Source organism: Acomys minous (genome assembly GCF_964271855.1).
Source record: "Acomys minous genome assembly, chromosome: 11".
Classification (NCBI taxonomy): Eukaryota; Metazoa; Chordata; class Mammalia; order Rodentia; family Muridae; genus Acomys; species Acomys minous.
Genome location: NC_140492.1, coordinates 95,147,903 through 95,165,881, shown reverse-complemented (window position 1 = coordinate 95,165,881; position 17,979 = coordinate 95,147,903). Strand labels below are relative to the sequence as shown.

General features: G+C 46.2%; 1 protein-coding gene across 5 annotated transcripts in view; it reads right to left on the bottom strand.

Annotated features, from left to right (window-relative positions):
• PIK3R1 (phosphoinositide-3-kinase regulatory subunit 1) overlaps positions 1 to 17,979 on the bottom strand; it is an 85,079-nt gene that overhangs the window by 10,095 nt on the left and 57,005 nt on the right. For 3 of the 5 annotated variants that reach the window (XM_084802483.1, XM_084802481.1, XM_084802482.1), the window contains exons 4-7: positions 17,805 to 17,879; positions 12,245 to 12,376; positions 11,228 to 11,429; positions 10,895 to 10,974 (exon numbers count right to left, since the gene is read on the bottom strand). In XM_084802483.1, coding sequence (XP_084658609.1) covers positions 10,895 to 10,974; positions 11,228 to 11,429; positions 12,245 to 12,376; positions 17,805 to 17,879 — 489 coding nt within the window. Of the gene's footprint in view, positions 1 to 1,684; positions 2,065 to 3,821; positions 4,123 to 10,894; positions 10,975 to 11,227; positions 11,430 to 12,244; positions 12,377 to 17,804; positions 17,880 to 17,979 lie in introns of those variants that run through there. The other 2 variants (XM_084802485.1, XM_084802484.1) reach the window with 2 other exon arrangements.

The following is a 17,979-nucleotide window of genomic DNA, read 5'->3' as shown; positions in this document are numbered from 1 at the left end:
CGAACTCCAAGTGCACATTTAAAATCAGACTTGCATCTTTTCAGATGAACAGCATTTCATTACAATGACAACCAAAAAAAAAAAAAAAAAAAGAGTAAAGGGGAGGGGAAGAGGTCTAATTCTATTTTAATTAAAAACGTATAAAAATCTAATTCTATTTTCAGTTAAAAGGGAACTGAATTTACTAAAAGACATTTACACTGGAGGGGAGGAGGGAAGGGGGAGGGGGGAAGGGAAGAGGGTGGGGAAAGGACACGGGGAAGTCACAATTCCATACACCATGGAAGATATTTGTCTTCAAAAGAAATCGCAGGCTATGGCTTAAAATGAAAACTGAAAAGGAGAAAGTAGAAGTAACTGATGGGGGGGGTTAGGGGGGGAGTGGGGGGTGGGGAGGGCAACACAAACGGGCACACGGACAGACTGACAGACATACACCTAGGGGTTAAGAAATGATTGGGGCTGGCTATGGGAGGAAATTTCAAAACAAAATCAGAGTCAGCATTTTTCCAGCTCTAGGTTTTAGCTGTGTGCCCAGGGAGCTCCAGCTGAAGTAGGAGACTAGGAGCCTCTGAGAGCGGCAGAAATAACCGGGAGTTTGGCTTTCATTCCTTCCCTTCTTTAATTAGGAAAGTCACATTTGGTTGCTCTGTCCTGCAAGAGCGTAGTAGTCACAGGTTTGTTTTTTTTTTAAGCCTGCATTTACAGCAGTATGCTTTAAGAACTCGGTTCCGGGTTCCTCTAGGTTAACACTTCTGCCAAAGCCACTTTAAGAAACTCATCCGTGACCTACATCTCCTGGGGGAACACCAGGCTCTATATGTTAGGCCAGATTAAAAGCCCTCTCCCCCCATCGACAATGTCAAAGCAGTATATGCACATAGTCACCCAGAAGAGGGTGACAAGAAGCCCCTCAGAGTTTTCTCAGTGCGGGGAGGGCTGACCCTGGAGGGAACAACCGGAGGAACCACCTCGGGATTGTTAGCTAAATCCGAAACTGTTAACTTCGAAAGCACCGTAACCGCTTTAATTTATGCCCCGGAAGATTTCAGGTGTCTAGCGAGACTATTTTACAAACGCGAGGAAAGCTGACTTCGTTTTCCATTGTAGTGTCTCAGCATGAGAGAGAGAGAGAGAGAGAGAGAGAGAGAGAGAGAGAGAGAGAGAGAGAGAGAGAGAGAGAGAGCGAGAGAGAGCAAGAAAGTCCCCACATCTGATTTCTGAGCGTCTCAGTCGTCCGAAGAGTCACTGCCACAGCTCACATGCTTCCTAAAGCACCCGGTGTTATCAAAGTAACACACGGTTTGAGTTCACAGCCAGCAGAGAAAAGCACCACAAAGGACTCGTCCTCTTAATTAAAAGAACAATATACAACAATACAGCCCAGTTTGCCACGGATCACAATTAACGAAAGACAGCAGCGGAAAAAGTGGAATCCAGTTCCCATCCATTAAGCAAGAACCAGCATTTATGAACAACACAGCCTGAGCTGCTTGCTGCTACAGACAGGCAAAGATTCTGTTTAATTTTAAAGTTCTAATCAAACTAATTTTAAACCGTGAAACAAATCAGTAAAAAATAGCAACCTCAAGAGGATCTGTTACAGCAGCTTTAAAAAAAAAAAAAGAAAATTTCAAGTCACAAAATTAACTAGTGCTCCTCTCCGTTAATACTGCAGTATTACCTGGTGGATCCATTTCTATATAAAACATCAAGTCTGTACCACAGTTTATATCTGTCTTGGCACACTCTACGTCCAGATCTTCCATGGTCCAAACCGTGGTGTACATTTGTGCGAGAGTTTCCTTGGCTGTGCTCAGTTATAAGAAAAGAGTCCGGCTTTCTTTGTAATGGTGTCTTGGAATTCATTTTAAAACCTATACGGGGCTGCACTGTAACCTATTACGTCACACGCCCCAGCCAATCAAGTCAGAAAAATGTCACCAGACCACTCCTGCTTCATCAGGTCTCCTGGATGCCGGCTTCACACGGCCCCAGCCTCGCTCTGAGAACCTTACATGTCACACAGCTGCAGCAGCGGCTACATGCTACATGCTCATCGGTTTGAAAGGTGTCTAATTTGCCTGCTTTCTTCTAGCACCGCCGCGCTCTCTAATTCCCTTTTTATTACTCCTTGCAGCATGGTACATTCCGCTGCTGGCAGATTGACAAAAGCTGATAAACTGTAGCTTCCAGTTCTGTCCCTCTCTCTCGGGCATCTGGGCTTTAGAGATAGCCTGGCTGTCCCTGAGTATAAAAACCTTACAAAGGCATCAAAATACTCTTCTTAAGGTCTATTTCACAGTCCTTAGATTCAGGGGAAGCAGAAAGGAACAAGCGCTCTGGATAGTTTAGTCCGGTCTTCCACAATACACTGAAAGCTTGGGTCTTAAACACTGCCATAAATGCACCACATTAAAAAGGGAAGCCAAGAGACAGTACTTAGACAAAATGCCTTTATCAGATAGCTCAAGGTCAAAACAAGACTTGAGAGAAGAATCATGAAAACTCAGCCCAGGAATGAAGATGTCTATTATTTGCAAAAAGGATTTTAAAAAAATGGCCAGTATTGATAAGTTTCAATGTTACTGCCTAACAACACTGGGCAACAAGATGCTTCTGCCAGAAAAAAAAAAGCCATATATCAGAATGCAGAGTACAGGTGATCTCTGCCAAGTGTTTCACTCAGGAACCCATCTCACTACTCACTGCTTTAAGGAAGGTGATGTAATCTCTCTCGCTCTGCCCTCCCCCATTCTCTTTGGCTTGGCGCCTTATGGAGGGGGGGGGGCAGCAACAAATATCCCTTCTTAGCAGTGTTCAATATAAAGAAATCAATTTCCCTACAAATGTAATGATTCGTTTTGCTTCTTTAAATCATTCTGCATGTAATTCTGTCACCACAGCTGGAGCTTGAGGTAACACGGCCACTGGGAGCCAGGACCTCTTGACACTTACATTACTGTGGAAGGGGGTGCTACTCCAGGGTAGATGTGGCTTCCTTTGAAAGGGTGGGCTTTGTGGGTCTGTATGTTCTGCATCTGTGTGATGATTTATGGCACACACAGGGGCCATTGCAGATTTCTATCACTTTGGGATCACACAGCATTGAAAGTCGAGCGAGGCATTCTGTCCCCTGGCTGCGTGCGGTCCCACTTGAGCCCCCTACACAAGGCTATTTCTGCATTACTGGAGACAGCAGACTCAACCCTGTCCCTTCCAGCTCACACTTCTATGGGTTTAAGTAAGCCTAAACAAATGAAACAAAAATTGTAAAAATGGTGGTGAAGTCGTCCTTAGATAATTTTTGTGTGTGTGTGTGAGTCTTCTCCCAAGAGTAAAAAGACAAGTCCTCTGGGCAGTCTGGTCCAGGGGTCAGCTCAAAGAGCCATGTGTACAACACTAACAGAAAGCCAGCTTAGCTGCAGACTGCTGCTGCCATGTGGCAAGGAGACCCAAGGAGCAGGTCTGAGAGACAGGTGATTTTCCATGGTCTCTGAGCCCTGGCTTGGCCCCAACTTCCTGCCCAATACTTTCTAAACTCTAAACCTAAACCCCATCTCTTCTCTGCAGTGTGTCCCGTCACCCGCCACCCCCACCCCGCCCCAGGACAGAAGGGAGTGTCTCCCCTAATCGCCCATCTGCTCTCCCCAGGCAGTACTCACCAAGGCGCACATACTCCCAGCACACACACACACACACACACACACACACACACACACACACACACACACACACACACACACCGCCAAACTAAAGAGGATGGCTTGCAGAGAAAAGAGCCCGGTGCCGAGAAGTGCATAAATGAAAAAGCGACTTACTTTGCAGGTTATGCATTTCAACGGTTTCGCTTTGAACAGCTAGTATCCCACCGAGAAAAAAAAAATCCAAAGAAGCTGCTCTTCTATCAAGTGGGCCCAGCCCCCGAGGCTCCCCCGCCCGCCCGGTAATGGCAGTAGCAAGCCTAGCAGGAGGAGAACGCGCAAGGCGGGGGCGCGCGACTCAGCCCGGCCTCGCCGGCTCCCCGGGGCTAGGCTGCAGCCGGTCCCTCCGCCCCGCGCCCCGCCCCGGCAGCACGTCCTCAGCTTCTCCAGCAGAGCCCCCCTGGGCCGCGCTACTGCAAGGGGGGAAGAAAGGAACCCCGGCGGGCGCTCGCAAGTCTCGCTCAGATAAAGATCGTGGCTTCATGATTAACTCGGGCAGGTTCAAATATTTGCTGAGCTAGGGATTTTGGGAGGGGGAGGGGCACCCCAAGTCAAAGTCAAAGTTGTCACCGGGCTGACAAGTGGCCGAGGCAAGACTAACTTGCTGGTTTTCGCCCTGGAAATGAGAAGGGCATTGTAAGGGGGTGCTGAAAATAGTCCTCCCTGGTGGCCATGGTGCCTTTACGCGCTTGCAGCCCCCGCTCCGGGGGCTCAAGTGGCCCGCATTAAAGCAGCACAGGAAATAACCCAGCTAGTTCAGCAAAAAATAGAATCAAAGCCTCGTTTGTGAAGGCCTGAAAACCTCTCGGAACAGTCTAGGACAGGGTGCCTCGCTCTAGTGTCCACCTCCTCCCACACACTGGCACAGACTACCCCGCAGGTGTAACAGGAAAGCCCTTCACGGAGAACGCCGCACTCTGGGTTGGCAGCCTCGGGAGGGCATCCTCCACAAGCCCAGATCTTCAAGAGGTCAACTTCAGCTCACCTTCAAAAGGCCCCAGGACTTTCTAATCGGACTTTCTAAGAGGTGTGTCTGCCTAGGTTAACTGCAGGCTGGGCGCGGCAAAGGACAGGGTGGAGAAAGACATACCCTAAGACATAGCCTTCAGTCCCTTGGCTTTTAGCTCTTTATTAGAGAACCTTGCGGCTAAATTGGGTTTAGGATTGTTGGCTGGCCAGAAAAGAGTTCAATTCCCATCGCATCCGCACAGAAGCCCCCCACTTCAACGTTTTGAACCATAACTAAAAAAGTCATAAAGCACCCGGACCTCACGGCATGACAGTAACTTTAGAGATCACCCCTGGCAAATCCTTCATGGCCGAAGGGGGAGAAAACTCTATACAAAAAAGAACTCAACCTTCAGACTTTTGATCCTAAACTATTCCAGTCTCTGCCCCCTGGCCCTGCTCTGTGACTTCCTTGGTCACAGAAAGTAAAAGCTGACAAGAAATCAAATAAAACTCTGGTTTTGTTGCAGCTTAAGAAAAATAAAGCTGCCTTCTTATTTGGTATGTATTGCTGTGCTTTAGTAAGAACCTCTCTGGACCCGCCTCAGACCCTTTTAGATTAAAATGTAAATTTGACAGTCTATTATGTCTCAGAACAAAAGTATCTCCTGTAAAGCAGTGTACTCCAAGAAAGCCTTCAAAGAACTGTGGACACCTAGTTTCAAACAAATTCCTCACGACTAGTACAATCACGTACCGTGGAGGAGGCTCTATGTCACTCAAGCGTGAGCAGACTCTTTCCCCACAGATAAGATTCATGCTCTCTATTAGCTTAAGGAGGGCGCCCTCTGCTGGCTGAACTGAGTAAATCCCACCTGCTTAAGAGAAAATCATCACTTCCAATTTCACCCTCTGTAATCCAAAATGCCCCACAAACTAATTAACATAATACAAATATGCTGATGAATATATATAATTGTATATATAATTAACTAATAAACAAAAGGTACAGATGGAAATAATTTTCATTTGGCTTTTAAGCCCCTTTAAGAGACCATATGCTTTTTCAGTGTCCCATTTGCCTGGGACTGCTTGAGACCCATCGCACATGCTTAAATGAAGGCTCACTTCACCTTGTGGATGCTCCAAGCCGGCAAGTATCCCTTTCCTCGGGGTTTTGTGCGACTCATTTCAGAGGCAAAGACAAGGCATGACTCTTACTTTTGAGCAGATTTTACCTAGCCAGGAAACTCTCTTGTGATCATTAACACTAACACGGGCTTGAAAGCTCTGTGACACCCTTTCTGCTCTGATCAAGGCCTCTTTGGGCATCCAGTGAGCCATCACCTGAGGCCTGGAAGCTTGTGTCTCCTAGGCTTGTGTGCACCACTATGAATGAACAGAAACCAGGAGAAGAAGGCAGCAGTAGGACGTGAAGGAATCAAAGTCATCTAAGGTGAAAGGAACGTGTTTATCATGTCAATCAAGACAACTGAGAAGTATGGCTGTCCAGCATAAGGCCACGTCCAGTGATCTCAATGAACTCACAGTAAGGAAAAACATCCTTTTCAGTTAATAAGCAAACCAAGGTTCACATACGCAAACAACAACAACAACACAAACAAACAAAACTGACACTGGCTTTCTGCAAAGGCGTGCCGCCCACTGTCTAGCAGAGAAAGGAACTCTTTCCCCCACGATGAGTGACAACTGACACACCGCCCCCAACCCTGTCCCTTCAGAGACAGAGGGGGCTGTGCTGCGAAAACAGAAGTAAACCATCTTCCAGCACCCACGCAGGGCGGACGACACTCGGGATGCCGTTGCAGATCTTGAATAAAACTTGCTGGTTTTAATGAGACGGCGCTGGGCTCTCTCCCCGGTTCACCTCCGTCCCTTCCGGGAAATGCATCTGTTCCAAAGTTTCATTCCTTACCTTTGGAACAACTCTCTCATGTCAGACCACATTTTAAGCCCAATGGGGGGGGGGGGGAATCAGAGAAAAGTAAAACTCTGAAAATCATTCCCCCTCTGTCCCAGTGGTTGCTTACATCTCAGCTGAAACCCCAGCCCAGGGCATCTAAAACAAGATGCATGAATTAAGGTCTTTGGCAGGGATGTTTTGTAATGCGCCGGTGGTTAAAAATTAAGCTTGACAGGTGTAGGAGGGCAGGGGGAAGAAAGAGTCACTTGTTCCTTTCTCTAGGCTTGGGGGTGCAATACCAGACCCCAATTATGCTACATTAGTATTTCTGAATACATCCATGATATTCAAAACATGGGTGGTATTCAGAGGTGCCCAGTGTTCACTGGACCTGCTCCTACTGCAGTTCTGAGATCAATTCAGCTGCTGGAGGCGGAGCAGCTCAGTTTTAAAGAGAAACGAGGAACAGAGGGAAGAGCAAGGTACCAACAGAGCTGGGAAAACACACTGTTCCCATCACCTGTCCCCATCTGTGCCCCCTTCCATAAAAGCAAGGACTCTTTACCTCAAAGGGCTGCTGGATGCATGCAGTGAGTTGGTTTCCCTAAGATTTCTTTGAAAAAATCAGTTAAGTTGATCAGCGTATATGTGTATTTGGAGAATTATTAGGCTGTGCTCAGATGTCTAATTGGGATGAAAACAAGGACTAGCCTTTTGTCTTTACTGTTTAGAAATGTAGCTGAACCAATTAAACTAACAGGTTTTTTTGTTTTTGTTTTTTGTTTGTTTGTTTGTTTTTGTGTGTGTTTTAAGCCACAAGGCAGTTAAAGATAAGCGAACCGGGGCTGAAGAACGCAACACACACTGTGAATGGGCCATTTTAGCCTGCACAGAAAGCACACTGGGACCTACTGGGACACAGATGAAATAGATGGCCCTGGGAACACTGTGTACAGCTGTACATTTTGTGCACTGTGCAAAGGCACACTGGCAAGGTGACAGGAGGAGAGGCACTGACATCCAGGCCACTCCACCCACCAAGCCACACAGCTCAGTTAATCCGACCAACCCTGGCAGATAGGCCCCGCCTTCTTACCACTGTGCAGCTGATGGAGCCTTGTCCTCCAAACTACCCACACTACACTGTGGCCCTTTGTTCAATATGGCCCCATAGGACCTTACTTCTCTCATTTCTTAGCTCATTATATTCTAGAAACTTCAGAAGGGCTTTTTGACCAGACCCTGAAAAGAGCCCCGTGATTCATAATGGTTTCAGTAATGTAGGCATAAATGAATTGCTTATATATAGGACAGGCTGGGCCCAAAGATAGTTCCGTGGCAGATCCATGTCTGACATAACGTGGGTTGGGGAGCATAGGGCAAACCTCTCCTCTGTGTTTCTTTGGGGTCCCAGTGGTGCCTTATAACACTGTCACTTAATACGTGACCTTGTGTCAATGCCTGGTAGACCAGGTCGGAGAAGCACAGTAAGAGATCGTGATGTACAAATGTCCTACGGTGAGCGAAGACAACACGAGGAGAGCAGCCTGCAACACTTTGATTAGATGGGTTTGCTGTCCGCCTGCAAATCAAAACACTGCTTTCCTTTTCTCCAGTTAAAACTGGACCTGTTTTTCAAAGCCCTTCCGGAGTGTATTCGTCCAGAAACTTATCTCCTCCAATTACCCTAAAAAAGCCACCACCTGCCCCTTCTAAAGTTCCCTTTGTCTTGGGAGAAGTGCACTCCCAGCTAGCATTTAAGACACTGCGTCTGTCTTAACAGGCCTTATTTAAGTTGATATTTTGCCTCAGACATCCGCCTTATCATTCCAAGTAATACCTGGTCAAGGCCCAGAGAAGATGCCTATCTGCCTCACAACAAACACTTCCCCCTGCGCCCCACTGAAGGCTCCTTCAGAGACTCCTTTCTGTCCAGAGCAGCAGTTTCGATAAATGACTGATTTGTGAGCATTCATTTGAGATGTCCTGGAGGTATCTTCCAAAGCCCCCTCACCCCCGGGACTCTTGCATGCTGGGCTGGCAGTGAAGGCCTCTTCTAGGAAGGCACTGCATTCCCACTTCAGTGAAGAGGTCATTTTGGTTTCCAGGGATGCCCTGCCATTCACTGCACTGGAGCTATCCTGGAGCCCAGAGGTGTTCAGGATGAAGGCACCTTGCCCTACCCTCTTGAAGGTGGGGAGTGAAATGTGCTCACAAGTGAGAGACACTGACTGGAGCCTGCATTTGATCCCAAGGAGGTCTGTCTATACCATGCTCAGGCGGCTGAAAAGGACCGCACGAAGTGAAAACGACTCAGATAAAGCTTAAGAATATCTTGGGTTTAATTCCTTTTCTTTTCTCTCTTTTTTTTTTTTTTTTTGAAGAGGCTGCACAAATAGTGGGACAATTCAGTATGTTCAAATCTCTGCCATTGCTCTGCAGAGCTGACGGAACTAATCCTCCTTTGAAATTAGTATACCGACTTCTGTGTGGGGGCACCATAGCGCTCTTCTGTGCATCCGGCCACATTACGAACATGCTTGGTAATGATACATGCTTACTTTTATAAGTCTGTCTTATAAAAGACACTTAATCCATTTATATTAAACTCCAGTGGTGAGCCCTCCCCCAATGCCATCCCCTCAGACAAATAAGCCCTTAGTAATCAATTCATTTGTAAAAGTCCTGTCTGGCTTTGGGTTTCCATGTGTCTGCCTGATGAGACGAGGGAGCGTCATAAGAAGACCATGATGACTGATTCCTTCTATCCCTCCCACTTCTCCCCCACCCCCACCCCCACCTCCACCCCCACCCCAAGCCCTTCAGGGCAAACAAAGCTCAGCTGTGCCTTCTCTCCAACACGTAGGCAGCTCGATACCAGGCGGGAGGAAGTGGACAGTTGCAGCTCAGCCCTTTGGCTCAGGGCCTGCCTGTTCTAAGTGCCCCTCTTCCTTCCTAGCCTGTGCGGTTAGTGTCAGGGTCGGCAGTCTCTGTGGTCACAGCCACATCCATGCCCGCCTCTCATTCTTTCCTAGTAGGGTCAAAGGCAGCACCTGAGCATAACTCCGGACCCCTGAATCCATTAATACAGCGAATTCAGTATCATATGGGGAAAACCCACTGTGCTGTCCTAAGCCTCAAGTCCCAGGCTATGCTTAGGTTCCTCAGGGCACTCTGTCTATAGCTATGGACAGGCAGCCCTGTTAAATGCTGTTTGCTGTGGTTTGGGATATACCATGCCTGCCTGCCTCATCTATCATCTGGCTCCCTCTAGGTACCAGATTTTGGGGCCCGTCCCCAGAAACTCTTCCCAAGTCCTGCATCCTGAGCGCAGACCCTATACCTAATCATTTCGGGACAAGTTTTGAGGCCAAGCCCTTGCCTCTCTCAAGCTGTCTCATCCAGATGTAAAGAACCACAGCTGGCCACGCAATGGCTGATGGGAAAGCACAGCCCCGGTGCCCTGTCCCAGTGGCTGCACACAGAGCCTTGTCAATCTGTATGAGTTACCCATCCCCTTTGCATCCTGAGCATAAGTAAAGAGTGCAAGCAAAAACTCTTAGCCCTGCAACGACACTTCTACCTGCTAAGGGGCCAACTAGTAATCTAAATGGCCAGCCCAGTGAACTAACTGCCACCAGAACACAGGGTGTTTGAACTCTCTAGGTGAGTTCCAGACGAGCCTCCACTTCCTGCTCTGGTTAATGGCTTAGCTAAAGACCCACCTGCTTTCAGACAGGCATCATTTGGCTGGGTCTAAATAGCTGCAGCAAACACTGCTTTCATACTTGCCTGTGTTATTGAAAATGTTTATTCTGACAGACATTTCTCGGCGTAGTTGCTTCCAAAATACACACTCCAAAATACTTTAAATTATATAGTAATTATAACCCCCCCACACACTTCATAAGTATTAGAAAAACAGCCACACACACACAAAAAAAAGTCAACAGCTAAAATGAACTCCATAAATATATTCAGCAGCCTAAAGCCTAAGAGGCTTGAGAGATCAACGCCAACCTCTGGTACAAAGTGTGAGTTCAAGGCCAACCTGGTCTACATGGTGAGACCTTAAATCAAGCGAGTAAATTAAATAAAGAATGCTAAACCCAAAATAGCTTAAAACCTGCACAAAAACCGACATCCAACATTTCACATATACCACCACTGTTATTTTAACACGAACCATGAATTAACATATTACTGCAATCGTACCAGAGACCTGTGTCAATTCCAAGAAGCCAGAAACAACTGTTTCCAAGCCCCCCCCCCCCAAAAAAGCTGAGCCGTAAAGTATCAAAATGTTGCAAAGCCTTACCTGGTGCTGGCTGTCTTTCATTCAATTCAGTTGAGATTAAAATCTCTATCACTTTTACGAGGTGTTCAGTATTATCCGAGCTGCAACAAACAAAGAGGGTTTTGTGAGAACCATCACACCTAAAAACAACACTGTTTGATCCATCTACATCCCACTGACGTGGGTGAAGTAAGCCCACAGAAAATGTGCATCTGTGAGCCAGCATTTTAGGTGCCCTTAAGTACCTGTCCATTTAGGACCACCCAGCACTGCCCCATTTCCCCCCTCCCCACCCCCCTCCCCTCCCCCCTAGCCCCTACTCCGCCCCAAGCCTTGTTTTCCTCCTTTGCTTACCTGGCTGCTGGGAATCTGAAAAGCAGAGGGCTGAAGATTTCAGAGAGGACTCTTGCATTCAGAAGATTTTTGCTGGAGGCTTGAGAGAGCTTGAAGAAATGCTTAAGCAAATACTGAAGCGTAAGCCAATACTGATGAGGTATATTAGGCGACCGAAGGAGCTTCTTCAACAGCTGGATGGAGTCTTCGGAGCTTTGTACGTCTACAAGTTAAAAAAAAAAGAAAAGAAAAAACCAACAGGAAACAGTAAGGCTATGTGTAGGTGCCAATGAGCCAATGCTTGAACCACCATTTCTCTTTCCCTTAGCTACACAAGAAGGCCCATAGGGGACACTTCAGGAGAGGTCCATAGGAACATCTGTCCTCCTTATTAAGAAATGCATTGTGAGAAAGTAAAGAGCTCAGGTCAAATGAAATGCAAGCAACTCTTCTTGTCAAAAAAAAAAAAAAAAGAAACCACAAACTGTTCAGGGTGTGCTCTCGGAAGCCTGGCCTCCATCAGGCAGCGGCAAGTGTGATTGGCTACTTCCTCGGAGCATCAGATAAGTACCACAGGTTAAACTTTGAAGGTCACGAACCACAATTTCCTGTCCCCAAAGCACAGAGCCGCCTCAGCTCCTGATGCTGAGTGCTCTCCACCCTCGATACATTCTGTTCTGGGTGTTTAGGGAAGAGAGTAAGAATATCCCTCAATGTGCATTCTCGTCCTGGGTCTCTCACTCTGGTGCCAGTACTCGGATGGCTGCTAGTAACCTTCGCAGCTGCAGTGATCTTTGTAGGTAGTGGCCAAAAGTTAAGTAGCCAGTCTACCACATGGGCAGGCTTCTAAGCAAACGCAAATCTAGATCTCTTCTGTCAGATATGTGGTAAAGGCTGGTATCTGGGATGGTGGTGAGGCACTGGAGGACAGCTTAGCATTTTCTCAATGCCTTCTACTTATACCCAGCACCGTGCAAAGTGTCAAGCGTATCTACGTCTCATTGTCCATCCAGAGAGGTCTGGAAAGAGGAAACCAACCTTGGGCAAAAGAGATCATTTCATTGTAAACAGCTACTGGAACGACGGGATTTGGTAAGTCCGAGAGATAGCGTTTGAAAGCGTCTGCTAAGACTTGCACATCGGTCATTTCCAAGTCCACTGAGGCGGCATCTAGGAGAGAAACAATTCAAGAAATAATTCAAGCCTTCGTACTTCTGTTGGGCCAAATTTCCAAATGTGGGACTTAACTAAGACACTGGGAAGGAAGCGGTGTGACGGGAACAGAGGCCACGGCATAGCGACTACTGTTTCTCACGGGGCTCGCTCCTGAATTCTGGACAGAACAGCTTTGCTTCGTGCAGTTCTGTCTTGAGTAATAGTAAGCATTCAGCAGGCCCAGTCTTTAGCTATTATGCTGGTACCCTCTTTCTTAGGGCAACAAAAAATAATGCCACTGTTATTAAGTTAGTACCCTCCATTGATAAGTTAGCATCCTTCATTGATAAGTTAGCACCCTCCGTTGATAAGTTAGCACCCTGCACTGATAATTGGTACTTTCCCCAGTGTTCCTTAAAGAAACGCTGTTTCAAGAGGGATCCTGTACAGTCATCTAAAGAGGCTCAAATGCTCCCCTTGATGCTGTTATTAATCTGTGAGCATCGAACTACAGAAGAGACAGAGAGAGACGGAGAGAGACAGAGACAGGGAGAGAGACAGAGACACAGAGAGAGACAGACACAGAGAGACACAGACAGAGATAGATGGAGAGAGAGAGAGAGAGAGAGAGAGAGATGGAGAGAGAGAGAGAGAGAGAAGAGGAACAAATTTCTCCAATACATCCATCAGCTAGAAAAGAGGTCAAGCCATTCGGTAGGTAAAGAGGTACCAGTAATCAGAAGCCCTTTTTCTGCACATGTGAGGAGATGGGAAAGGAAACGAAGTCCAAGAGAAAGCAGGGTCACCAAGAGCAAGAATGACTGGGGAACACATAAAGGAGTGGCATGTGACAACATGAAGGGACGTGAGGAGAGGTATCCGGGGAACAGTGTGTTCGGAAGCCGGGCTGGCATCACATTTTTTACTGTCTTCAGTTATGGCACTGAGGGCTCTGCTGCCAAGGAGACAGAAGGAACAAGATAATATAAAGAAACCATATAAGTCAGTGCGTGGCTGCATCAGGTGGTGTGTAGGAGATGAGAAAAAACCAGAGTCAAGGTTAAGATGTCTCTAACATGAAGAGACGACAGTATTTGGACTGTTCCTGAACTAAAGATGTCAGTGTAAACCAGGGTCCCTTAAACTTTCTCCATTCCATTATAAAACCAAAACCAAAAGCTTTGCCCACTCAGGCTCTCCTGGCACCCAAGAAAGTTTTATCTGACCTGAAACATGTAATTAAGTAAAACAGGCACATGAAGCAAATACTTAATGAAATTATAAAGCAGTTTAGTTTAAAATAATTCCTATGAACACATATAATTTTACCATTGGTTAAAGCTGAAGGCTAATTTGCATACTAATGAGAGAGATGTCCTTATTCTTATACAGAAGTAAATCTTAGCTGAGTGGTTGATGCCGCACTATCCATGCACCTTCAGTGCTTTCATAGGTAATATTTTTATTTTAAAAAGTTGAAAAGTGTCAATTATGGGATGCTGCTTTGTATAAACATATGATACAAAATGACAGAATTTTATGTCAAGGGCCATTCCAAAAATTTATGGAAATTCTGTCCTAGTGATTCCAAACCAAAATTTACTTAATGTGTAAATGTATACAAATATCCTAAAGAGATACACACTGAGGAGTGATTCAGTCATAGTGTTTCTACGGAGCAGGAAACTTTGGATGTATATAAAACCACAACAATTCATAACATACAATAGTTCTGAGTCTGAACTGAGGTGTCTGTGGCCTGATAGCACGGACACCAAACACAGTGAAAGGTGCAAATGGTGTCTGTTCGGAACTAAGGGTACAGCGAGCGTGAAGGGTGCTGCCCAAAATGTCTTACAATAGTACATGTTTGGTTTTGACTTGAATTTTGGAACCTTTTATGGTTGCCAAATTCTTACTCGACCCTCCATGGGGATGACTCACACATTGAGAAGCCGTGCAAGATCCAGGCTGAGACTACAGTACAAAAACTCATTACAGCAAGCAAAACTTGTCCCCGTATGTAGCCATCTCCCCACACTTTTACGCTCTCGGAAAACCAGCCTTGTGAAAAATATACATAGGCTAAAATAAAATGCCTCACCACTTGAATATCCTGAAGAGCTGACCAGACACACAGCACATTCTAACAGTGTGCACAGGCCCTACTGGGCCTTTGCATAGAGGGTCTAGCCTGAAACGGAGTGATTCTTTGTGAAATTATAGTGTTGATTACAAGTATATGGGTATCACCACAGAACTCCAAAGAGTATTCAGAGTTCCTGGCGCCTCTAGACACTGCCATTGTATGCCTCGTTTCATGCCTCTTTGCCTTGAAAATTAGTGTCACTGAATTTGCTCACCCTGAAAAAAAGTATGCTACATCATTTGGCGATGTATGTAGATTTCAAGGTGCTCAGGTCATATGTCCCCCCCTTACCTCCTCCCCCCCTCTCTGACGTAGTCTCCTTGGTGTTCCTGTGAGGCTGGCTGATGCACAGTCCCTTCACCAGAACACCTGGCAAGCAGGCTGAGTCTTTCATGTATCTCACATGGCATTTAGGCAGCCTCAAGAACAGACTGTTCCCCCCCTCGCCGCCCCCCCCCCTTCTGCCTCTCTCAGCAGCCAACAGAGGAACTGTGGCAAGCGGTTATGGTCTGGAGCCTTTGGGCTGGTGCTCAGTCCAGAGACCTTCCTAAGAACCCAGAGACTGCAGTCCACGGAGTCAGTGTTCGAGCGGAATTACATCACAAAAGTCTTGGTATAAGCTCACCGTGTGTCAAAACCCACAAGAGTTGATGACAGAGTGTACTTGGTTTTTATTTATTACTTTTTTGGTAATGTGACTTCTCACGTGCCCCGGGGCGGCCGGGGGTGGGGAGGGGTGTTTCTGGCTTGTGCAGTACAAGACTCCTTTTCTGTATTACTACCACCTGGCAGCTCTTAGCTACCCACAGCTGTCTTCAGTGAAAAGAGGTGGAGTTTTTCTTCATTTCACTTTTCACCACACTACCCCATAGGTAAGCAGTTCCTTCAACACTTCACTGCTCTAGTTCCCCGGGAAGTCCCACCCCAAGCCTGGAGCCAGCCACCGGGCGATCTCTATCAGGTTTAGTGGTTCCCTGGGGGCCATGGGGGAGGGGTGAGAGTAGGATGAGGAGTCTGGCACTACCTGGAGACATTCTTGACTGTCGTGACTGGGGGTGGATGCTACTGGCATCTAGTGGGCGGAGGCTGGGGATGTGGCTAAGCGCCCTACAATGAATGTGGCATTGAGATCACAGAACACATCAGAGAACCAGGCTGAGAGAGACCAAAAGGCGTCAGGAGGAGATTTAAACCCATGGCAATTCAAGTAAGGAAAAACAACAACAAAGCAAACAACGATTTGGTTCAGGGTAAACTGAGGAAGGTGAGAGGAAGGCTGGGACAATCAGAATAATCCGGATATAAATCGCAAGCTTTGCCACCCTGACACCCGATTCCAAATCTGCTTAATCTGGGCTTTCTTTTCTGGAGATTTAGAGCTGCTAACATCAGCATTAAATTAACATGAGCGGCTGTAAAAATGACTCGGAAAACAGCCTGCTGCCCACCTCTGTCGGGTACTGCAAACTTACAAGATTCTTGAAAGCCAGCATTAGTCGGGTGAAACTGAGGCTTCCCCCCCACAATATTACAATCGCTCAATTTATTGAAAAATCTACAACCTGAAGACACTTTTTGCAGATACTCTCCCAAGTTTGTATAATGTTTGCTTTTTTCTTTTCTTTTTCTTTTGGCTATGAAAGTGCACCAGTTTTCTGTGTGGGTTTTGATGTCAATGAGGAAGGAAACCTGCCTGTCAAAATATATTATTGACGTGAGTGAATCTTGGTGGTTTACGCCATCTCATGAGTGGTGTGAAGAAGAAGAAAAAGAAGAAGAAGAAAAAAACTTTTTCCAAAGCTAATGTGGATTATTTTGTATTGGTCACATTAAAACCTTAGCCACAACTTTTTTCATCAGTTTCTGGTGTCTTCATGTTTCCTGTGACTTTTAGTTATGTGTTCTTTTTTTTTTTTTAACCAAAACATGTAACTCTGTTTTTGTTTTTTGTTTTGAAAACACCCTGGTAAGGCAGGGAGAAATACAAAAAAGCCTCTCACTTTTGACTTTTTTGCCAGTCAGCTTCCCTTGACCTGGTTGGGGGAAGCACAGGGGCATGCGTCCTTGTGCACTGAGCTCAAGGGGCACATGAAACTGGAGTTCAGACATTTGGTTGGGTTTGCTTCAGGTGAAAGCGCTTACTGATAAACATCTACTCTACTTCTTCCCTCTAAGAAATAGCTTTTGTAGAAATTCCCTAAGTTGCCTAACCCTGAAGTTACTTCCCACTTCAAAGGGTTACTTTGTGAGGGTCACATGGGTCTTCCTTCCCACGTGCCCATACTTCTGCAAGAAGCAGCCTTGTCCAGAGCCAGGGCAACAACAAATGCAACCCTTTAAATATACAAATTCAGGTAAATGATAGGAGTTAGAAAGCTACAGGGAGAAAAGAAAATTAAAAAAAAAAAAAAGAAAGAAAGAAAAAAGAAAAGAAAAAAAGAAAAAAAAAAGGAAACCACAAAGGATGAAGGACTTGAGAACTTCTAGAAGTTGCCATGAGAAGAAAGCTTGCTGGGATAAGTGGTGCAACTTTTCCCTGCGTGGAAAAGGAAAGAGGAAGAAGCCATATGAAGCCACCATTTGGCAGAACGAATTAGTGTCTCTTAAGTAATGATGGTGTGCTGGAGCTGATGTGGCTGGTGCTGGTTCAGGAGACCAAATGGTTTCGATTTTCCCCAACTCCACATTCAGTGACATCTTGATAGTCACCATGAAATCGACCACAGTGGGGATATTTGCATCAAAGAAGGGGCTAATATGCTTTTTCTCGTTTTCTCTGCAGAGTGGGGCTATCATTATACCCCCAAATAAAGCAGCAATGTCATGTTACTCGATATATATATAGATATAGATATAGATATAGATATATATAAAATGAAAAATTAAGCAGGTGAGCAAGTCATGTGGGAATGAAGGAGACATAGGCTAAGAGGTCACCAGGAGACATTTGCCAAATGATGCAGACTGAGACCCTTTCTTGGCTGACCCAAATGAATGAACTGTGACTGACAGCCAAGGCTAAGGATCAATGACAAAGATATAGAGTCAGAAAAAAAATGGCCAAAAAGTTGTTCCTGCAATTCCTGCAGGACCCAGGAGCTTGTGTGTGTACAAAACCCTGAGTGCTAATATTCACACTTCAGCCCAAGAGCCACACAGCAAAGGCCGCAGACGGCTAATGTGACAGGGCAGAAGGAACTCCTGTGCACGATTTGAGAATTCTTTTGAGACTTGATAGTGTTGTGCGGATGGGGCTGGGGGCTGCAGCATCATTTACAGTCCCGTGACACTCACCACAATCAAGAAGCTGTCGTAATTCTGCAGGGTTGCTGGAGCTCTGTGCTCTGTACAGAGTGGAACATTCCAGCCCTAGGACACAAAACAGACCATGGATGCAAAACACAGCTCTCTGGAGAAACCGTGCGCCTGCTGCCAGAGGGATATTCCAATTTCCGTCCGTCCGGTATCT